General features: G+C 49.7%; 1 protein-coding gene across 1 annotated transcript in view; it reads left to right on the forward strand.

The window, feature by feature from the left end:
* Positions 1-23,666, forward strand: part of AGRN (agrin) — a 377,914-nt gene that overhangs the window by 346,853 nt on the left and 7,395 nt on the right. Inside the window, exons 27-34 of the mRNA XM_015411659.1 lie at positions 605-834; positions 1,062-1,196; positions 3,140-3,236; positions 5,761-5,925; positions 6,318-6,429; positions 13,200-13,316; positions 13,940-14,129; positions 15,493-15,580. Of these exons, the coding sequence (XP_015267145.1) occupies positions 605-834; positions 1,062-1,196; positions 3,140-3,236; positions 5,761-5,925; positions 6,318-6,429; positions 13,200-13,316; positions 13,940-14,129; positions 15,493-15,580 (1,134 nt within the window). The remainder of the gene's footprint in view (positions 1-604; positions 835-1,061; positions 1,197-3,139; positions 3,237-5,760; positions 5,926-6,317; positions 6,430-13,199; positions 13,317-13,939; positions 14,130-15,492; positions 15,581-23,666) is intronic.

Genomic DNA, 23,666 nt, shown 5'->3' on the forward strand with positions numbered 1-23,666 from the left:
AACCTGTTGTATGCCACCTTGAGCCTGCCTGTGCAGGCAAGGCGGGATATAAATCGAAATTAATAAATAATAAATAAATAATAAGCAGCAGAAGATAGCCGGTTCCAATACGGGCCTGACGGAAGCCCTCCGGGGGGGGGGGGGCCTGATCTGGCCCCCGGGCCGCATGTTTGACACCCTTGCTCTAGAGGGTTACTGCCTCTGGCCATGGAGGCTCCATTTTGCCCTTGTGGCTAACAGCTGTTGAGGGACTTCTCCTCCGTGACTTTTCCTCTACCTCCTTTTTACAGCCAGCTCAACTAGCGGCCCCCACCACATCCTGTGACAAAGGATCCCACAAGTTAGTTACTCTCAGGGGGGTTAGCGTTTTTTATTTTTGTCTGCCCTCAACCTACTGCCCATCAACCTCACCTGCAAGCTCTACCGTAGTTCCCCTTTGTGGCTCCTATGCAGACTCACATGGGACCACACACGCGTAGTCCGATATGTGCCTGCCCAGGAGACCACTCGATGAACAACAGTCATTATCGATACCGCACACACACTGCCATACGATCGTTAGTAATTAATTATTATGACCTCCTCCTCTTTGCCTCCACCGCAGGGTGGCTGAGCGCACCTCGGTCACTGCCGGCCTGAAGGGCTGTATCCGCCTCCTGGACGTCAACAACCAGATGTACGACCTGCGGGAGAAGGGCAGCGACGTGCTGTACGGGAGCGGCGTGGGCGAGTGCGGCAACAACCCCTGCCAGCCCAACCCCTGCCACCACGGCGGCCTCTGCCACGTCAAGGAGGCAGAGATGTTCCACTGCGAGTGCCTCAACGGCTACACAGGTGGGCGGGAGAGAGCAGTGTTCACTGGCCGGCTTTCTTTAATTCAGGTGTCTTTCTCGGAAAAGGTTCACGTCCCTGCTTTATATCCCGGGCCCTTCCGGATTCCGCATCCTGCATGAATTCCACCAGTCAGGGTGCTCAGAGCAGAGGCTCTGAGACGGACTCTAAGGACACCCGCTGAAAAGCGTGAGCCGACCTCATTTCCCAGGCCCCTTCTCTTCCTCCAGGACCCACCTGCGCCGACGAGAGGAACCCCTGCGACCCCAACCCGTGCCATGTCTCCGCCACCTGCCTGGTGCTGCCAGAAGGGGGCGCCAAGTGTGAGTGCCCAATGGGTCGAGAAGGGGAGTTCTGCGAGACAGGTAAACTCTGACGCATTTACCTCTTAAAATATTTGTGTGTCCCCCCACCCCACCTCAAAATACTTGTATTTATTTACAGAAAATTGAATCCCATTTTTTTCTGTGTAGAAAGGACTCTCCCAGCGTCTGAACAATCACAGCAGTCTTGCTAAAGCAAGTCAGACCGTAATCCCATAGCAATAGTATATGTACATATATTATGTATATGACGACCCAGCACGGGGCTTTCAAGGCAAATGAGAAGCAGAGGTGGTTTGCCGTGGCCTCCCTCGGCGGGGTCTTCCTTGACGGTGCCCCAGCCAGCCAGCCAGCGTGTGGTGTAGTGGTTAAAGAGCAGTGGAATCTAATCTGGAGAACCAGGTTCGATTCCACGCCCCTCCACAAGAAGCCTGCTGGGTGGCCTCAGGCCAGTCACAGTTTTCTCTCCGCTCTCAGCCCCCACCGGACTCACTAGTTGCCTCTGTTCTGGGGAGAGGAAGAGAAGGTGATTGTAAGCTGCTTTGAAACGCCTTAAGGTAGAGAAAACCGGGATATAAACACCAATTCTTCTCCTTCATCCATAAGAACATAAGAGATGCCAATGTTGGATCAGGCCAAAGGCCCATCCAGGCCAACACTCTGTATCACACAGTGGCCAGAAATACCAGGTGCCATCAAGAGGTCCGGCCGTGGGGCCAGGACACTAGAAGCCCTCCCACTGTTGCCTCCCCCAAGCACCAAGAAGACAGAGCCTCACTTGCCCCAGAGTCCCTATCTATACCTTGTGGCTAATAGCCACTGATGGACCTCTGCTCCATATGCTTATCTAATTCCCTTTTGAAGCCATCCATGCTTGTAGCGAATTCCAAGTGTTAATCACTCTTGAAGAAGGACTTCCTTTTATCCGTTCTAACCCGACCGCTCAGCAGTTTCATGGAGTGCCCACGAGTTCTTGTATCGTGAGAAAGGGAGAAAAGTACCTCTTTCTCTACCTACTCCATCCCATGCATAATCTTATAAACCTCAATCATGTCACCCCTCAGTCGTCGTTTCTCCAAGCTAAAGAGCATCCAAGTACTGGCCATGGTTAGAGTCCAAGATCAGACAAGATCGGGCTATGCCATACCGTTCCACATCCAGTGATTAAACAATAGGCATTTGTTTGGGCTGGCCTGGGCTATCCAGGCTGGGGTGGCCTGTAGCCTTGATGGCTTTAAAGGGGGACTAGACAAATGCAAGGGAGCTGCGGTGGCTCAAGTGGTTAAGACGCTGAACTGCAGGCTGTGGAAGGTCACTAGTTCAGCAGTTCGAGACCCGGGTGCCGCATGATGGAGTGAGCTCCCATCTCTAGTTCCAGCTCCTGCCAACCTAGCAGTTCGAAAGCAAGAAATTGCAAGTAGATAAATAGGTACCACTTCGGTGGGAAGGTAACAGTGTTCCGTGCGCCTTGGTGTTTAGTCATGCCGGCCACATGACCACGGAAATGTCTTCGGACAGCACGGGCTCTTCGGCTTGGAAACGGAGATGAGCACCGCAACCCTAGAGTCGGACTCGACTGGGTTTCGAGCAAGGGAACCTTTACCTTTAGACAAATGCACAGAGGGCACCTCCCTCAGTGACTGAATCATAGAGGACAGCTTCCTCTATGGTGACGGAATGGAGTGTACCTCTAAATGCCAGTTCCTGAGATACAACAGCTTTGACCTCCGTGCCCTTCTTCTGGGGGCCTCTAGTTAACCGCCGTGGGAAACGAGACGCTGGATCAGATGGGATTTTGGTCTGATCCAGCATGGCTCTGTGTAGGTTCTGGGAGGGCGGAATTAAAGAGTCCCCTTTCATGGTTGCATGGCGCTGCCCACTTTCTCAGAGGAGGACTCAGCCAACCCCAGCAGTGCCCGTTCTTCCCATGCCGCCTCTCCCTTTTTTCCTTCACATTCCTCCTTTCCCTCTCTCCTCCAAACCAGTCACGGAGCTTGACCAGACGGTGCCCTTCCTGCCAGAGTTCAACGGATTCTCCTACCTGGAGTTGAACGGCCTCCAGACTTTCGTGCCGGAGCTACAGTACGTTGATCTGTTTTCGTTTCACGTTTCCCCTGCAAATAAAGGTTTATTGTTTAATGGGACGTAAGCCTGCAAGGAAACACACCTTCTTTTGGGAGTGGAGAGGAAGGAGAGTTGTTTTTACAATCAGATACCCTTTTATCCAGGAATGGAGCAGGCAGTATTGAAAAGCTGAGGGCCACCTTTATTGATTATCCAAAAGGAACAGTAGTGTAATAGGATTGTTCTTTCCCATACAAGTCTGTCTGTTGGCTCAGATGTGATTCGTGGCCCATGCTGTGAATTAACAACATAGACAGGGCCTTTTCAGTTGTGGCACCTTGACTGTGGAAATTGCTCTTTCCCGACAGCTGTTTGCCCAGCAATAAGCTTGTTTTTCTTTAGGTGCCAGGTGAGAAAGTTGCTGTTTCCCTAGCTACTTCTGCAGTGGCCCTGAACTTTGCAGCGTGTCACTCTAGATAGCTGGGTTTCATTATATTTCTTGCCGTTGGTTTTCTGATTCTTGGGAGGTTTTTTTGCATTTTTCCCCCCTTTGATAGTTGGAACCCCACCTTGGGACCAAAAGTTCTAATAGATGAATTAATTACGTCGCAAATGTGCGGCTCGCTGGGCAGAGGAGGGGGGACTTCTAAAGCAAGTGAAAAATCAAAATTAATGCAATTAACACTCCATTCAGCGTCCTAACCTGAAATCAAAGCCAGCAGCCGTGAGTCATTGATCTTAGCAGACATTGAAGGTTTGAGTAAACAGAAGTCTTCAAAGCCTTCTTTAAAAAAAAAAAAACTTCATTTCCTGGGTTGCACAAAATTCAGCAACCAACTGGTTCCACAGTCTTAAGGCCACAAAGGGAAAAGGCCTCTCAGTTCATTTGCCTGATATTTCATAAAGCCACTTAACTCTGTTGCCGTCTGCAGGTCTTAATGAGTGACAGAGAATCCTTTTATTAGGATCAATGGAACTGACCCCAAAACTGAGACCAAGCCTTCTAGCTGGCCATTAGCAGCAGTCTTAAAAGAGAATGAGGGTGGAGTTAGGCAGACTTAATGATATGCGGTATGAAAAGATGTCGGGTTGCCCCAAAGGCGACAGAGATGCAGTGGCCCCTTTCCCTTTGGAAATATAAAAGCCAGCAGTAATTTGTCTCTGTCTCTCTCAGCAGTTTTTAGATTTTAGGAGCAGTTAAAAGCCCGCTGGGGAAACGTTGCAGGCAAAAGCACATCATTAAGTGAGCCGACCTGGTGTAGTGGTTAAAGGTGTCGGACTAGGATCTGGGAGACCTGGGTTCAAGTCTCCACTTGTGCCATGGAAGCTCGCTGGGTGACCTTGGGCCAGTCACACGCTCTCAGCCTGGCCTACCTAACAAGGTTGTTGTGGAGATAAAACAGAGCAGAGGAGAATGATATAAGCTGCTTCGGGTTCCCATTGAGGAGAAAGATGGTATAGAATTATTATTAGTATTATTAGTATTTTCATTTCTATACTGCCCATAGCCGAAGCTCTCTGGGCGGTTTGCAAGTATACAAACAGTAAAATACAGCAGATAAGATGTTAAGAATTAAAAATTAATATAAGATCACATTAAAAAAACATTAAACACAGTAGACCAGACCCAAAGAGACCTAACCGAAAGTGGAAGAAAAGTACCTGGCTAATCGTATCAGGCCTCTGCATGACCGGGGAGGTCTTTAAAGGCCTCCGCAAAGAGGGCTGTCTTAACCGGGCGCCAAAGAGATGGCAAATTTGGCGCCAGGCAGGCCGCAGCAGGGAGGTTGTTCTGAAAACGGGGGGCCACCACCAAAGAGGCCCTCCCCCTAGTTGCCACCCTCCGAGCCTCTTGAGGAGTTGGCACCCAGAGGAAGGCCCCAGAGGTTGAGCATGGTGTCCGGGTAGGCTCTGGGTAGGTTGAGGCTGGGAGAGGCGCTCCAAGAGATATTGCGGTCCCAAGCCGTGCAAGAGCTTCATAGGCTAAGTAAGTAAGGGTAAGAAGGAAGTGATGACGTGGTAGATAGCCATCCCCTCCTAGACTGAGTCCCCTTCCTGCTTCATCTGGTAGGAGGTTTAGTCAGAGGGAAACTGCCAAACGGCGTTCACGATCGATATTTCTGAAACATAATCGTTGAGAGTTGTAACTTAGCAATGTTGACACTCACGGCCCTCTCAGGGATTCCTGGGGGTGAACATGATGGGATTCTCGGGTGTCTTTTTAGCCACTGCATCTCCCCTGGCGCCAGCGAGACTCCAGTGAAACGACACCACTGAGCAGTGTTCCCTCTAAGCTGAGTTAGTGTGAGCTAGCTCCCAGTTCTTTAGCCATTTTTGTCTTGGCTCAGGAAGGAGGGCTCCAGAGCAAACTAATTTATGCAGTCGCCAAATCGCTCGCTCACAACTTTGATGCCAGCAACTCACAAAGTAGAATTGGTTGCTCCACGGCTTAGAGGGAGCGTTCCCGCTGAGTTGCCATCGTTCTGCCAGGCGGAGAATGGCTGGGAAGCCACAGCTGAGAGCCAGCTGTTTTCTTCCTTAGGGACAAGATGACCATGGAAATTGTGTTCCTGACCAAGACCCCAAGTGGCATGATCTTCTACAACGGGCAGAAGACAGACGGCAGAGGGGACTTCATCTCCCTGGCCCTGCACGACGGCTACCTGGAGTACAGATACGACCTTGGGAAAGGAGCCGCTGTGATCAAGTACGTTCCTAGCCTGGATGGGGGGTGGGGGTGGTTGTTATTAATTCAACTTATACCCGACTCTATCCCACAAGTGGACTCAGGGCGGCTAACAGCATGCAGTCCATAAAACAATAAAACAGTCAATGGCACAGTAGAGAATATCATCAAACCCGATGCCCCCTATCAGATGCCTGTAGGTGCTCCAGTGCCCAATAATATTATCTGACAGCAGGCACTGGGAGAGGGGCCATAAACAGAGTTCTCTCAGCCTTGCCCACCTCACAGGGTGTCTGTTGTGGGGAGGGGAAGGGAAGGAAATTGTAAGCCGCTCTGAGTGAAGGGCAGGGTATAAATCCAGGTCTTCTTTTCCTCCTCCTACTCCTCTCATACATTCACCATGCCCTTCCCAGGAGCAAAGAACCGATCCCACTGAACACCTGGATCAGCGTCTTGCTGGAGAGGAACGGACGCAAAGGCGTGATGAGAATAAATAACGGTGAACGGATCATGGGGGAGTCTCCGGTAAGTGGGCGCATCCCCTGAAGCCCAGATAGCGAAGGACGTTTGTTTGTTTCCCCCCCTGAAATGGGTTAGGGTGGCTTCTTGTAGGCAGAACAGCAAGTAAAGCCCAAAGTCAACGGTTTAGGCAGTGCTCTCTCTCCAGCTCAGACAAGCCTCGCCAGACGTTTGGGACAATTGCCGAGATCTCCCTAAGCACCTCAAACCATTTAGTTCGGTGTTTTTCAGACAATAAGAAGAGTCCTGGTGGAGTAGCCCCAACGGTCTGTCTAGCTGAGCATCTTTCTGGGAGAACGCACTGGAATGGAGTTCTGGGACCTCTCTGACAAAATTATTTTTAAAATGTTTAAAACCTCATGAGTCAGTATACAGACTGAAAGCTTCATTTCCTTCCTGAGAGTTCCGGCACCGCCTTTAAAAAAAAAAAAAAAACCCGGCTGAACGTAGTATTTCCAGGCACCATGGATCTCCGAGGAGTTCGTGAAAGGGCACAGCAGGGCTTTTTTTGTAGAAAAAGCCCAGCAGGAACTCATTACCATAATAGGCCACACCCAACAGGAGAAACTCATTAGCATATTAAGCCACACCCCCATGTTACCAGAAGTGTGGTCATCCAGCCACACCCACCTTTTGCTTCTTATTCTGTTTACCTTGTTTGTTGTCAAAACCCAGGGCCTTTTTTTGTAGCAGGAACTCCTTTGCATGTTAGGCCACACACCCCTGATGTAGCCAATCCTAATGATTTCCTGCTGTTGGGTGTGGCCTATTATGCTAATGAGTCCCTGCTGGGCGTGGCCAACTCAGGAGCCAGCCGGAACTCCGTTCCTGTGCGTTCCTGCCCAAAAATAGCCCTGGGGCATGGAGTCAGAAGAAGCCCGCCCCCTGGTTTGTTCTCGGGGTATTCAGGGATACACAGCCTCTGAACTTGGACAGCCTACACCAGGGGCCCAGGGGTGCCATGGTACCCGCCGAAGCGCTTTTAGAAAATGGGCGGGGCTAGGTGTGGCTTTTCCCCAGCGGGGCTTCTGACTGGCTGTGCAGATTAAAAGCCAATCCCATTCAGCAGAGCTCCTGCCTCGAATGTTGAAAAGGTGCTATTAAACTGGGACATAATCTTGAGCCCTGACGTTTTACGGTTCGGTTGACCTGCCGCCGCAGCCGTTTTTGTGATTGGGGTCCCCATCCTTTGTCAGTATTCCAAAGGTGCCCACAGGCTCAAAAAGGTGGGGGGACCCCTGTTCCCTATCCTCTTGCATCCCTGGAATTCGTAAAATTAAATAGTCACAGAGTGAAGAAACGTTGCCTTTTTGCCTGCCCCGATTCAGTGTCGGTGGGTGACCCCTGAGAGTCCTAGCTCTCTGAGAGTGGCTGCAAACAAATTCTCATCTTTGTTTCCCCCAAACGAAGGTGGGTCGCCGTGCTGGTCTGAAGCAACAGAACAAAGTTTGAGTCAAGCGGCACCTTTAAGACCAACAACGTTTAATTCTGGGTATAAGCTTTTGTGTGCGTGCACACAAAAGCTTATACCCAGAATTAAACGTTGTTGGTCTTAAAAGTGCCGCTGGACTCAAACTTTGTTCTGTTCCCCAAACGAAAATGTTTTTGTGTATCCTTGTAGGACCAGCAGTCCAGACCCTTGATCATTTCGGCCGCTCCCTTTTATTTTTTGGTGCTTTCCCCATCTCTGTTTTATCCATCCCCTACTTAAAAGCACCATTCTCCCCACCCGCTTCCTCCCCACCTTGTAAACCGACTGCGTGCCCTAAGACCTTCCCAGGATCCTCTGGGTTTCTTTGACGCCCGGGTCATTCCGAAAAGCCTTCCCTTTGGGGGCAGATAGCTTAATTAAAAGCCATCCAGGAAGGCCGACGCCAGGCCTCTTCCCCATTCTCAGTGGGCTTCTCTGGACCCCTGGTCCCAGGGCTATTTTTGGGCAGGAACGCACCGGAACGGAGTTCCGGCTGGCTCCCGAGTTGGCCACGCCCAGCAGGAACTCATTAGCATAATAGGCCACACCCAACAGCATCAGAAACTCATTAGGATTGGCCTAACATGCAAAGGAGTCCCTGCTACAAAAAAAGGCCCTGGGTTTTGACAACAAACAAGGTAAACAGAATAAGAAGGAAAAGGTGGGTGTGGCTGGATGACCACACTTCTGGCAATAGGGGCCTGCGGCCTAATATGCTAATGAGCTGTGGTGTCAGGGGTGTGGCCTATTATGCTACTGAGTTCCTGCTGGGCTTTTTCTATAAAAAAAAGCCCTGCCTGGACCCATACAGCCCAAATAATATCAGACCAAGCGGGTTCTTCTCCTTTTTAAAGCTGGGAATGGGAACAGGCCTTGGGTGCGGAGCTGCGGCGGAAAGGGGGGGGGGAAATGACAGGACGCACCACAAAGGGAACAGAGGATGCCTGTGGCTCGTGTCTGATCTTTTACGTGTGCTCCTTTTTCTGCTCTTCCAAGCTTCCTTTGGCTTTAAAGCTTCCTTTCCTAAAAGAAGCAGCCGCACATCTACCGGAGCCAGGCGCATTCCTCCCTTCTCTCCCCCCCCCCCAGCTGCTCCATTCTGTGCCTTCTCTTTCTCGGTGGCCCACTAACAAGGGTATGGGTTGGAGTTTAGTGCTGGCAGCAACCCTCTGTGTGACAGTGTACTGATCTCTGTTTTGTCTCTCTCTCTCTCTCTCTCTCTTTTTTTTGATACCCGTTTGTGTTTCTTCCTTTCCCCACTCCTCCTCCTCCTCCTCCTCCTCCTCCCCCCTCTCCTCCCTGCTGTCTGGATTTCAGAAATCCCGTAAGGTAAAGATAAGTATTATGGTCCTCTCCTTCATCTCACCCAGCACCGACGCATCCTCTCTCTGCCTCCGCTCCCTCCATCCAAACGCCAGTAACCTCTTCATCGTCTTCACCCGCCTGCACTTCCCATCTCACAAAAGTCGCCGGCTTTTTTGTTTCGTTTCTCTTTTGTTAGACTAGATGCTTTATTTCGGCGGGTATGTTTTGTTTCCTCCCCCCCCCCTCCTTTTTCTCTCCCTTCCATTTCAACGAGTTGAGTCATTTTCCATTTGTAATGTCATTGAGCATTAGATAGCCTTTTAACGCGGATGGTGTGCGTGTGTGCGGGGGGGGGTAACGCCATCACTCGGGGCCAGAGGCGATATTTATGGGAGGGGGCGTGCTGTATAAAAAATTGTGTGGGGGGACTTAGGAGGACAATTCATTTTGTTTCAGTTAGCTGCCCTCTCCATGGAAATGTTCACAATAACAAACTCCGAATCCCATTTGGAAAAAAAAATCTAAAACATCACTAAATAAGAAGTAGATAAATGAAATCTTAAGTAAAAACAACGAATGCCTTGATGAGGAACAGAGTTTCCAGCGGGTGCTTGAAGCTTAGCAGATCAGGCATCAGGCAAACCGCTGCAGGGAAGCTCCTACGATTGTGGGGCTATCACCCAAAAGGGCATGCCGCTAATGACCCTCCACCTGGCCAATAGAAGGTGAGGGCATGGATTGTCGGGCCGCTGGTGCGGCAGGAACCCCACAGAGTTGTTTTATCCATCCAGAGCACCTAGCCCTTGTAGCACTGGTGCCAGTGGCTCTCTAAGGACTTCCGACTCTGTGAGGACTAACTTATGGTCCACCGGGGCTGCATTCAGATGTCACTTTTACCTGACATGAAAATTCGATGTCTGGCTTGTTGCTGGCTCACATCCACGTCCCTCCGTTGCTGTACTCTTCTTGCACGGAGAATCCTGGTGAGCAAGTTGCTCCAGTTCGTTTGCTAACTGAAGTTATACTCCACCTTCCTCTGCGAGAGTTGAGGTGGATTACAGAATTGGAAGGACAGTTCGGTTCAGGTCCAGCCGCACCTTACAAGCCACAAGAGTTTCAGGGTATCAGCTTTGAGAGTCTAACTTCCCTTGGTCAGACACGAATAAAGCGGAAATGGAGATCTCTTGAGTCCTTTTATCCTAGTCAAGCCTGTAGCTACTGTGGGGCTTTGGGGGGCTCTGCCTTCTTTCTTAAAGCCCCACAAGAATTTCTCCTGTAAATGCTTTTTGCAATCATTTTTAAAGGCATGCACTCCTTTAAGCAGAGTGGGGTGCTGTAGTTGACTAATTCCCGCACTGAGCAAGGGGGTTGGAGTAGGTGACCTCTAGGATCCCTTCTCTGTGTCAAGAAACTGGTCTCCGTTAAGAGAGTCTTTCTGCCTGTTAGCCTTCTTGACTCTAGAAGTCATCACCTCCAACTACCAGCTTGTCATCAGAAGTGTTGCTTAGGCTGGCAGAAGGGATTAACTTGCAGCAGCTGAGAACTGTCATCTAAAGTGTTTGACAGCTTGCAAATTAGAGACCTCTCCTGGTAAAAGTTTTGTATTGGCTACATGGCTTTTCTTTCTGCACTGAGAACTTCAGCCCCACCAGAAAAAAAAAATCTGCCCCACAAGCCACAAAATCCTGGCTACGGGCCTGATCCTAGTCAGAAGGTGGGAGGGGTGTTGGAAAGAATTCTTGTAGTAAAGGGTGCAGAGGTGCAATGCAGTTTATAATCCGCTTGATTAGAGCGGAGGGGAAATGCTTGGGGGCAGAAATTTAGCATCTGCTGTGAGAGAAGAAGCCTGCGCCCCTATTCAGCTCCGGGCAGGTCCATTGTTCTGAACAATTCTGAAGAATTGGAAGGCAGTGCAATAAAGAGAGTACAATACGTACAATAAACAAGGCAATGCAAACAAGGAAATACGCATCCATATTCTGACCAAGGGTATCTGAAGCTTGTTCTCTCGAGAGCTTATACCCTGAACATCTTATTGGTCTGTAAGGTGCCACTGTGCTCCAATCTAGGGTAATCCATACTAGTAAAGGTAAAGGTTTCCCTTGCTCGAAAGCCAGTCGAATCTGACTCTAGAGGGCGGTGCTCATCTCTGTTTCCAAGCTGAAGAGCCAGCGCTGTCTGAAGACATCTCTGTGGTCATGTGGCCAGCATAACTAGATGCTGAGGCTCACGGAATGCTGTTACCTTCCCACTGAAGCGGTACCTAAATATCTACTTGCAATTTCTTGCTTTCAAACTGCTAGGTTGGCAGGAGCTGGGACTAGAGATGAGAGCTCACTCCATCATGCAGCACTCGGGTCTCAAACTGCCAAACAAAACAGTGTAATACATACAACAATCAATGGGATAAAAGCATTATACGTACCACACCAATGCAGACAAAAAAAACTAGATTACAAAAACAGAAAGCAATGCAATAAAAACAATATAATGCATACAACAGCAAAAACAGACAATGCGATAAAATGCAGTTACCCATAACACACAAATGCGACCACGCGGGCATACTGAAATTAGTTTCCCCTTTGCCAACTGGGATTCTAAACCGGAGCTGACGCTGAATCCTGAGTGCCTGTATGGAGAGTAACTTTGGTTAACAGAAGCTCCTGCCTTTGTATGGCACAGGTAGCTGCAGTCAGTGTTCCCTCTGAGTTAGTGTGAGATAGCTCACAGTTTTTTAGCCTCCAGCTCGCAGATTGTTGTCTTAGCTCAGGAAGGATGGGGCTCCAGAGCAAACTGATTTATGCAGCAGCCAAATCACTCGCTCACAACTTTAATGCCAGTCGCTCACGACGTAGAATTTCTGCTCACAGGACTCCGCAGCTTAGAGGGAGCCTTGGCTGCAGTTAGTTTCTAACCAGAATTCCCTGCGCAAGAAGGGAGGGGGAAGGAGAGAGGGACAAGGTGTGCAGGTGAGCTCGGGAACAAGTCCAGTTTGTGCGCACCTGGGCTTAAAACTGACATCTGAATGCAGCCTGTGGGAGATATTTTTTTGCAAGTGAGATGCCAGAGATTGAACCCTGGGCCAAGCGTGCCCCGAGTGGCAGAGGGCTCAGTGGGGGAGTGGAGCACTGAGCGGCCTGTAGCCCAGCCCAGGAACCGGAGCAGCCGGGGACCTTGGCAGAGGAGAGCCGAGTGAGTGATCTCTGTGTCTGATCCTCATCCTCTGTTGATGCTTCCTTTCTTCCTCTGCCGGAGCTCCCTTCGGTTTCAGCACATCTTCAGAAAGAAGCCCGCTGCATGGCTCCAGGTCACCTTTGAAGGGGGTCGGGGGGTCACAACAGGGGTGCTGCTCAATCGACCCAGCCCGGCCAGTGGGTTAAAAGGAAAAGTGGAAGCAGAGTACAGGGGCAAGCCCTGGTCAGAGGCCAAGGGTAAGATAATCTCCGTCCCTATGCTTTTAACAGCAGCGCGGGCTGGGCAAAATCACCCCGCAGGAAAGCTTGCCAGCACCGTGCGTGGATGCTGAGGAACAGCCCGACCATAAATGAGACAGCTGTTAGAGAACCCCAGTCTCAAGCTGGGCAGGAAACGAGGAGAAGAACCCAAAAAAATAAGCATAAAAATGTGTGGGCCCTGGGTTCGGGCTGTGCCATCCTGGAGGTATCCCGTATACCTTTTGTTACCATTAGTTCTTGGGGATACACCAAGACGGGCAGCCGTGTTAGTCTGTCGGCAGCAGTAGAAAAGAGCAAGAGCCCAGGAGCACCTCGAAGACTGGCAAAATTTGTGGCAGGGGAGGAGCTTCCGTGAGTCTTTAAAGTGTTACTGGGCTCTGGCACTTTTCTACTGCATTAATTCTCCTTTTCTACTGCATTAGTGCTCGGTTCTTCCTTTCAAGGGGAGTTCTGCACTCTTCGTCCCAGGGTGGGGAGACAACGGCGTTCCAACCTGCATTGTCTTCTTTCTCACTCCCCCCTCCCCTGTTCTACCTGTCCAGTTACCTCATGCCCACCTGAACCTGAAGGAGCCCCTGTATGTTGGGGGAGCGCCCGATTTCAGCCGACTGGCCCGTGCCGCAGCCATCTCCACCAGCTTTGACGGGGCCATCCAGAAGGTAAGGCGGCTCGTCCATCTCGCCGTTCTCGTCGTTTTGGCTCTGTCCAACTCACAGCCGTGGCTACTTGCGTTTGTTAAAATCTCAGTTAAAAACAACACCATGGTGGTCCGTGTCTCTATTTCTTGCCCGTTCAGAAGAGATTAAATACAATTATCCCTCCGGTGGTGAGATGTCCCCATTGGGTGTGTTTGTTCATCCCAATTTTTGTTCAAAATAAATAACTTTTATTTATATAATATAGCAACAATTTACAGTAGCACATGCTATTAGGAAACCACTACAATAAAAACATAATTAAAAACACAAAAAGTACAAGAGCAATAAAACCAAACAGCTATTCAGTATGTATAGCTCTAGCCTTCAAATGATATCTGGAAGTGCCTTTTTCAGCTTACTGTGTCTTTCCATACATTCAAGAAAGGGAAACCAACGTTCCAAGAAATTTGAATGGAACTCTGGATTCTCTGCCAAGGATATAACGTCTGATACTTTTGTCCATGACCAGGTATTCCCATAAATTATTAAAGCACATAACCGACGAGGGTTGCTTACTATTTTTCCGGTGCCTCGCCACTAAAGTCTTGTTCCTTTTCCCCCCCTCCACCTCTGTGACGGCTCAGATATCCATAAAAGGCATCCCGGTCCTGAAGGAAGAGAGCATCCTCAGCGCCATTGAGATCTCCACCTTCCACTCTCACCCGTGCACCCAGAAGCCGAGCCCTTGCCAGAACGGGGGCATGTGCAGCCCCCGCCTGGAGAGCTACGAATGCTCATGCCAGAGGGGCTTCTTTGGTGCCCACTGTGAAAAAGGTGAGGACGGGGTTGCCTGGAAGAGGACGGGGGACCAATATCCTGGTGGTTCTTAGGAACAGAGCCGAGGGCCGTCGGGGAGGTCACAGTTTTGGGGACAGGGAGAGACAGCAGTCAGTTGAATGGGACGTGAGTCGAATAGGCAAGCAGGAGTCCTGGACCGATTTCCCACAAGCTGCTGCTCCGCCCTTGCTCTTCCCTTTCCCCCGACTGTATTCGTCAGTTTCCCACTATTTGCTGCGCGGCCGCATTTTGACCCGCAACTTCGCCCGATTTCCCCCGCATCTTCTCGATCCTCAAAAAAAAAATGATGAATACAATCAGGGGGAAGGGAAAAGTGAGGGCAGAGCAGTGGCTTGTGGGAAATCGGTCCTGGTCTAAACCAACAGTCAGAAAAGCCAGAATTTCACATATTTATAGTTTGAAATATTTGTCTTTTATCCTTTCAAAAATTTATGTCCCGCTTTTGGACCCAAAAAGCAGCTTACAGCATGACTTAAGAAGGTCAAGCCACACCATAAATAACAAACCCGGGAACAGTTAAAAGAATAATGCAGGAAAAGCAAAAGGGAAGGCGAGACTAAGCCCCAGCGGCTGAACTCGATTCTCAAATTCAGTCCATCTCAAAATCCTTCTGAAATAAAATGGTCTCGACCTGCCGTCTGAAGGTTAACTGCATAATCCCAGGGTCATTCTGCAGGCAGCGGAGTGGGTGGAAGTTGCTTCGACCAGAGAGAGAGAGAGAGCGAACCAAGATTACTGTTTTATAAACCTCAGATGTGGGCATGTGCCACGTTGGAGAACAGGGCTCAGAAGAGCCACAGGTGGCATGTCAGAGAGCCACAGGTGGCTCCTGAGCCACTGAATGTCACTGGCTTAAATGGATAAAAACGGCTCTGTGCCCATGAAGAGCTTACGAGTTTACTTTTGTCATTGAAGAGGGCTCGCAGGGGATAAAGACGGATTAAAGACGCAAGGAGAGCTGCAAGAAGGTGAAACATAGCCGTTGGAGAGAAAAACAGTCAGGAATGAATATGAGTTGAGAGGGGGCAGGAGGGGAAAGATGTAAGGCTCTCCGCCGTCCAGGACAGGTGCTCTTTGGTTTCGAGTGGAGGGGGACAGAAGTCACCCCCACATCCCACAGTCTGTAGGGTGGCCACAGTTGCCACGGCTGCTCCTTCCCTCAAACTGCACATGGAACGTGCATGGTCCAAAGCCACCAACCATCTGAAATGCATTTAAGGATGTTTAGACCCTATGCTGGCAGTACATGAGCGTGTTTCCCATGAATTCCAGCCTGGAAGTTTATTCTTCCGCCCGAGCTCTGTAACCACCAGCCTTCGTGTCCTTGTCTCCCTTTCAGTCATCATCGAGAAAGCAGCAGGAGACTCAGAGGCCATCGCCTTCGACGGCAGGACGTACATCGAATACCACAATGCCGTGACCCAGAGGTAAAGCATCTCTGTTGGACGTGGGAGTGTTGTCAGAAGCAGGCAAACCTGGAACCTTTAAAAATTGAGAGTCCGGATGGGCTGCTGTGATATTGTTGTCCTCGGAGTGGAAAGGACACGCCCAGTCTATGATTCAGCTTGCTGAGAAGGCATCTTTCAGGTGCCAGGGGCCTGACCCAGTAGAACAAAGTTCCCCAACAAGGTGCCTGTTGTCACCACAGTCCCCGCTGACACCTTCCCTGGGAGGAGGAGGAGAGGAGATTGGATTTATATCCCGCCCTTCACTCAGCGTCTCAGAGCGGCTTACAAATTCCTTTCCCTTCCCCTCCCCACAACAGACACCCTGTGAGGTGGGTGGGGCTGAGAGAGCTCTGACACAAACTGCTCTTTTTCGAGGACAGCTGTGCCAGAGCTTGTGACTGACCCAAGGTCATCCAGCCAGGTGCAAGTGGAGGAGTGGGGACTCAAACCCGGTTCTCCACTACACCAAACTGGCCCACCAAGTGTTTTTAGAAAGGGAGTAGGGCCAGTTGGGGATTTCGTCCCAAAGGCTTAAGAACATAAGAGAAGCCCATGTTGGATCGGGCCAGTGGCCCATCCAGTTCAACACTCTTGTCACACAGTGGCCAAAAATACCAGGGGCCATCAGGAGGTGCAATGCTCCCTCTAAGCTGTGGAATCTTGTGAGCAAAAATCCTACTCTGTGAGCTCCTGGCATTACAGTTGTGAGCAAGCCATTTGGCTACTGCAAAAATTGGTTTGCTCTGGAGCCATCCTTCCTGGGCTAAGACAAAAATGTGTGAGCCGGAGGCTAAAGAACGGTGAGCTAGCTCACACTAACCCAGCTTAGAGGGAACACTGGCAGTGGGGCTTCTGACTGGAGATCAGACTGGCTGTGCAGATTTTCACGAAATTGCTTTGGTGGCGGCGGCGGCAGCAGCCACCACAGCACAAGGATCTTCACTGTACGGCTGAAGACAAGCTGTGTGTATGCAAAAAACCAATATGTCCGTCCTTAAACAAGATGTTCATTTTAAAAGCCATCCTGTTAAACTGAGCTTCTGCCTGAAACGCTGAAGGTTTACTGCTAGAGTTGTGCATGAGTTCCCTCCCTGAGATTTTGCGGTTGGCTCTACCTCTTGGGCAGGGCTATTTTTGGGCAGGAACGCACAGGAACGGAGTTCCGGCTGGCTCCCAAGTTGGCCACGCCCAGCAGGAACTCATTAGCATAATAGGCCACACCCAGCATCAGAAACTCATTAGGATTGGCTACATTAGGGGTGTGTGGCCTAACATGCAAAGGAGTTCCTTCTACAAAAAAAGGCCCTGGGTTTGGACAACAAACAAGGTAAAAAGAATAAGCAGCAAAAGGTGGGTGTGGCTGTATGAGCACACTTCTGGTAACATGGGGGTGTGGCCTAATATGCCAATGAGCTGTGCTATCAGGGGTGTGGCCTAATATGCTAATGTGTTTCTGCTGTTGGGTGTGGCCTATTATGCTAATGAGTTCCTGCTGGGCTTTATCTACAAAAAAAGCCCTGCTCTTGGGGCAGCCGTGTTGTGACACACCCGCCATCCAGTGTCGAAATTCCAAGGCTGCCCACGAGCTGGAAAAAGGTTGGGGACTCCTGCTGTAGGGCGTGGCCTGGCCAACCTCCCTGGAATGTGGCGTTTTGACTGTCTTGGAATCCCTTATGCAGTGCACAGCATTCCGGATTCTATAGGTCAGACTCTTTAGTAGAAGAGAAGAGACTGGGTTTATACCCCGCCCTTCACACGGAGTCAGAGTGGCTTACAATCTCCTTCCCTTCCCCTCCCCACAACAGACACCCTGTGAGGTAGGTGGGGCTGAGAGAGCTCTTTCCAGGACTGTCCTTGAGAGAACAGCTCTGAGAGAACTGTGGCTTGCCCAAGGGCAGCCAGCACCTCCATTGGAGGAGTGGGGACTCAAACCCGGTTCTCCCAGATTAGAGTCCGCGCCCTTAACCACTACACCAGACTGACTCTCTGAAGAGAGAAGACTAGTAAGGTGGGTGGCTTTGCCCTGGAGCAGGACTGTGGAGTTGATGAGTTTTCTCAGCCCTTCTAGCTCCTGAACTCTGTGATTCATTAAAGCCACACTGCGGCCATCATTCCTTTCCAGCAGAACCACAAGCTCATGGATGAATTGTCATCTCTCGCAGCGACAGAAGGTTGGCAGGTGAACACACACCATGCCCCTTCTCAGATTCAGCCTTAATTGCTTTTTTTTTTGTGGCTTTGCCCGAGTCCCTGCAGAGGAGACGGAATGCAACTGTCAGTACCGTTGCCCAAAACAAAGGATTCAGTCTTGTTTTTAAAACAAACCCCTGAACGTACAAATCTGCTTTGCTGGATCAGGCCAGTGGTCCACCTAGCACACCATTCCATTTCCAGCAATGGTTCCGCCAAAGGCCTGGGGGGGGGGGGGGGCCACACATAGCTCATGAGAGCTGTGACCTTCCCACATTGTTTCTCTGCAGGGTATTGGTGTTTTAAAGGTACACACAGCCTCTAGACAGCGGCAATAGAACCCGGCCATTTAGATTTCATGTCTAAAACAGCAGCATCAGTGCTGCCCTCTTTCTCCCACCCATCTTGTCTGCGCACCATTCTGTGTGTTGTGTTCTCTTGTCTGATGAATAGTTGTTTGGGTATGTCTTGGTCTCCGCTAGTTCCTCTTGTCTGCGTAACCTCTTTGGGGTAGACACCTCCTTATATATTCTCTTGCTAGGGTCAGTGCTCAGCTCAAGAGAATTCCGGGCATGGATGACTATGTAGACTGCCACTGGTTGACTTTTTGCAATCCCTTTGGAGAATGTGTGTTTTTCCTTCTCTTGTTCTGTTCATCTGTCTGTCTGCGTCTCTGCCTCTCTCTCTTACCCCCTCCCTTTCTCCATGTCTCTTCTCCTGAATGTCTTTGTTTCTTTATTTTCAAGCCAACTGACCAATGAGATCCCGGCGTAAGTAGAATTCCCACTTCCTTCGATTCTCCTCCCCAACACCTCTTCACCCTGGTCATTCAGCCACCAGTCCACCCCACACACTCCCCACTGTGGCACACTTGCGGATAAGAACAGAAGGCAAGAAGTATTTGGGGAGGGCAGGGAGGTCCTAAAGAGGCCCCATGGGGTTACCATCCTCCAGCCCTGACCTGGATAGCCCAATTTCATCAGATCTCAGAAGCTAAGCAAGGTCGGCCTTGGCTAGTATTTGGATGGGCGACCTCCAGGGAATACCAGGAGCGTGACACAGAGGCAGGCAATAGCAAACCTTCTCTGAAACGTCTCTTGCCTTAAGAACAACAAGTCTAGCTCGCCACCTAGTGGTGCTTAACCCTAAAAGAGCTGGAACTCCCGGCTGCCAGACAATCTTAGGATCTCCTGGCTATTCTACACACAGTGCCATAGAATGGGGGATGGAGATCTCCCGAAATTACAGCTGATCTTCAGGCTACATAAATCACTTACTTGCTTACTTGTTTAAAATATTTATTCCACTTCTGCTGGAGCCAGTGGCTGCTTCAGAAGGTGGACTGCATGACATTGTACCTTACCGAGGTTCCTGTCCTCCCTAAACCCCGTCCTCTCAGGCTCCACCTTCACATCTCCAGGTATTTCCAAACCTGGAGGTGGCAACCCTAAGTCACACTGTCAATGCGCTTCATTATGTGTTACCCTTTGCCTTCCTCCTCCAGTTATGCAACCAAAGCTATGGATTCCCATGGCTCAGGTTTCCCCCCCCCCCAGCTCCCAGTCTCTGTAATATGGGGATCCTTAGCTGTGTCCTTTATGCCAAAAGGATTAAGGCAGGGGTGTCAAACATAAGGCCCGGGGGCCAAAACCGGCCCTTCCATGGCCCTTATGTGGCCCGCAAGCAACTGATGCAAGGGAGGGAGTGCTGGGGGGAATGAGTGGAGCCACTCCATTGTAGCTTCAGCATGGCAGAACAACCTCGTCTGCAGCAGTCAAGCATTGTGGGAGCATCTGCCCAGCGCTGCGCTGCTGCCTCTCCAGTCCGCCTATGTGGGTTCCAGATTCAGATTCAGACACCTTTAATGGCATAATGCCTATGTGGGTTTTCTCTGTACCCACCCCCCCAGCCCAGCCCACCCCCACAGCCCATGGGGCCTTGCAGTGAGGATACACCAACTCGGAGCTTACCACCTGCTGTCCTTTATGCAGTTTTACGTTCTACATCCTTTATACAGTTTTACGTTTGATGGCATATATGGCCCGGTCCGACAAAGTGACATTTATGTCAGATCCGGCCCTCGTAACAAATGAACTCAACACCTCTGGATTAAGGTTCCGCATCAGAGTCACCCGTACTTTCTACTCCTTAGTGCTGAGAAGATGTGCTTAGGAACAGGCAAGCAGCCGCCTCCTGTAATCTCAGAAGCTAGACGAGTTGCAAAATAAGATATCTGTTATTCACCGAGCGACACAAACAGAGTTTTGGGCCATTGTAAATGTGTTTATCTCACTCGCCACCACTGCTCTTTCCTACACCTCCGGTCTCGTTTATTCTCACACGAACCTCGTTCGTCGAAACCTGTTGGATGAGCACTCGGTAACTGTTACTGGAAATATCCCCCAAACGGTTTTTTTGTGCATGCATACACAAAACACAGTCACGATGAGCTGTATCCAGATCACAAAACAGTAGAATGCCTCTATACCTTTTCTGTAGAAACCGTGCAGAGCCTCCTTCCCAAAGCAATATATTCTTAAGAGGAGAAAGAAAGGAAGAAATTGCTCTGCAAACATTACGTTGATAGCTGTGAACCAGCCGGAGTGGAGGTTAAGAGTCTCCATACAATCTTTGCAGCTGGAAAAAAAAACACACCGCTGTGGACCTCAAAGCCAATTTTGAAAAGGGGAAAAAAATAACTTCCCTCTGTTATATCACTCGAATAGAAATGCGTTAAAACTGCAAGGTGTCCTTGTGTGCCGGTAAAAGGAGAATAGATGCTGGGCTTTACGGACATGATTAGAGCCAGCCGTGAGTTGTTTCAAAAGGCTTTTTATTCTGGGCTGCTTTCCCTGAAACAAGCGCCATTGGTTTACACAGACGGGGAATTGTGGGGTGTTTCAGGTATAACCCTTGCATTGCAATCTTGGCTCATCCCCCACCCACCCCCCGCCCTGCCCTCGCATGCTTGCATTGGTCTCAGAGAATTCTCCTCGGCATCCTCGAGATAATGACATGACATCGTACATCCCAGCCACTTGTTCGTAGAGCCCCTGATTAATTAGGAGCTCGTTCTCTTTTGCTTTCTGCCTGCTCTCCCTCTCCCTCTGATTTAACCCTTTCACCTGTGCCAACTAACCCAAGACGGAATGTGACTTAAAGGGTTGCGATTTCACGATAACCCCGAGACACAAGCTTTAAGCCACCTGCGCTGTGATGAAACGGGGGTATATCAGGAGCCCCTAATTCAGAGAAGCCCGAGGGCTCTTCAACTTTCACCACGTACCCTTTTGTTTTACCCCCTTCGTCATGTCAACAAATCCAGGCCAGAAGTGAGTGACAAGGACGTTCTTTAGAGATGAAAATCAGGCTGAATCGAGAGCCCCTCGTTCTATCCGAGGGCTCTGTTCCTTTCATTTCTGTTCCTCCGATTATCCCTTAAATATGTAAACTAGTTAGAGAGTATACAAGTTTAAGGGGCTGTTATCTCGGGATGTCCAGTCATGTGCCGAAGCCTTAATACACCCAGGGGGTGCTCTGTCTCCCATTCACAAGATCCCAGGTGTGTGTTTAGAAAGAGCTGGTGGGATCTGATGTTTCGTGGGAGTGGAGGGCATTTCCCCTTGCCAGTTGGTTCACTGTTTTCCACGGCCGCTTATTGCACGCCTCCCCTTTCTTCCTGCTTCTAAGTCCTGAGGCTATGGACAGTCCTCTGGATGTCAGGTGAGTCTCTCCAAGGCTTCTGCACTTGTGTTTCTGGTGTCCAGATGTTGCTGCTGCTGCCGCCATCTTTTTTTATTTAGCATTTTGCTTTTGTGCATGCATGGTATATCATTGTGACATTTTTTTAAAAACTCCTAAAGACTTGGCACGACATAGAGACCGCATGGTAAAACCCTCCCCCCCCCGACTCGGGAACCAGGATTCTACCACTGTTTCAGTTTGCGACCCCTCTTTAATGGGTACCGTGTTCGAAACAAGGTGGAAATGCAAATCCGGATGGTTTGCGTATGCAGATATTGAAACATTTGTATTTGGCGAAGGGAGCTTTGAAATCTCATACGCTGTAACTCTTGATGGTCTCTAAGCTGCGACTGGAGTCGAATCTGGCTCTTCTCCTGCAGAAAAACATGGCCACCCTCTGAAACTATCTTTGCGAATACTGTTTCTTGAAGGGAAATGCTGACATACACAAATAACATTGTCTTAATCTCCCAGTTATCGTAAAACTGTGGGTGAATCTCAGAATTTGGGCTGTAGGGCCTCGATAGCAGGGAACTGCTAGCCTGATCTCCACAGTGCCATTAGTGGCTGGAGGGCGCATTGCAGTTTTCCGGCTCCCAGAAGATCAGGTTACATAAGTAGGGATGTGCAAAAAAAAAGGTATTTTTCGGGTTTGGGTCATGGCGCAGTCCCAGGAAGGGGAGTGGTACCTAGGCCATTTCAACACTGTGTAAGTCCCCTTGCCGACCCAGGTGATGTGCAAACCTGGCCCTTGTCTACATAAACCCATGGAGATGGGTATTTCCAGGGCTATTTTTGGGCAGGAACGCACAGGAACGGAGTTCCGGCTGGCTCCCGAGGTGGCCATGCCCAGCAGGAACTCATTAGCATAATAGACCACACCCAACAGCAGAAACTCGTTAGAATTGGCTACATTAGGGGTGTGTGGCCTAACATGCAAAGGAGTTCCTGCTACAAAAAAAAGCCCTGGGTCTTGACACAAACAAGGTAAAGAGAATAAGAAGCAAAAGGTGGCTATGGCTGGATGACCACACTTCTGGTAACATGGGGTTGCGGCCTAATATGCTAATGAGCTGTGCTGTCAGGGTGGGGCCTAATATGCTAATGAGTTTCTGCTGTTGAGTGGCCTATTATGCTAATGAGTTCCTGCTGGGCTTTTTCTACAAAAAAAGGCCCTGGGTATTTCCATGTACCTAAATTTCTGAAGACTCAAAAGGTTCTGAATGTTCCTCCAGGACAATGCAGTATTTATGAATTCTGTAACATGCTCAAGAAATTAGAAGTCTGCGACTATCGAATTGCTTTCCAATTGGTTGTTTGCCTTCACGTGCCAGGGGGTATGTCGTTCACCAGGATGAACAAGCTTAATGAATTTGGGAGTTTGATTTCCATTAACTAGATTGCTCTAATGAGCAACCGGACGGACTGCCAAAAAACCCAAAAAACACCCCAGAACCAACAGCCCTGCAGCCGCTCCTCCTTAATAAAACAGCCGTCTGCCACGGTCTCCAGAAATAAGAAAAATAGATTAGGAGATACTTTTAACAGGGATGAATATCTGGATTCTGTGCATGCAGTAAGTAAGTTAAAGCTAGCACCCAGTAAGCTAGTGTGAACCCAAACTCTTTTTCCTTGACTAAGATCATATAATGGTGTCCAAGGGACAGTATGGTGAGGTGGAACTTGCACATTTCTGTCCCGTTCTAAGAGCTCTTTAATAAAAGTAAATACCAAAAAAAACCCTGGTTAGTGGCCAGCTGAATGCTTCTGGAAAGTTCCTAGGTAGGGCGTGAAGGAGACAAACCTCCCCTATTATCTGTTGTCAGCATCTGGGAACCGGCAGCCTGGATACCCTACCTGAACCTGCTGAATTTCCAACCTCTGACTATGAAGGGTATACTGCATTTGAAGCTGGAGGCTCAATTAGCCATCATAACCTTTGATGGACTTCTATTCCACGGATTCCTTTCACTATTGGCCATCACAGCATCTCGTAGCCATGAATTCCACATGCTAAATGACCATATTTACAAAAGTGCTTTAGGACTTCCCATTTATCCCCCTTAGTAGTTCATCAGTGTGGGCTCTGCCAGTAACCACTGTCCTCCTGTTTCCTTGCTGTGTCTGTGGA

This window comes from Gekko japonicus, unplaced genomic scaffold (genome assembly GCF_001447785.1).
Source record: "Gekko japonicus isolate JY-2015 unplaced genomic scaffold, Gekko_japonicus_V1.1 scaffold76, whole genome shotgun sequence".
NCBI classification, from domain to species: Eukaryota; Metazoa; Chordata; class Lepidosauria; order Squamata; family Gekkonidae; genus Gekko; species Gekko japonicus.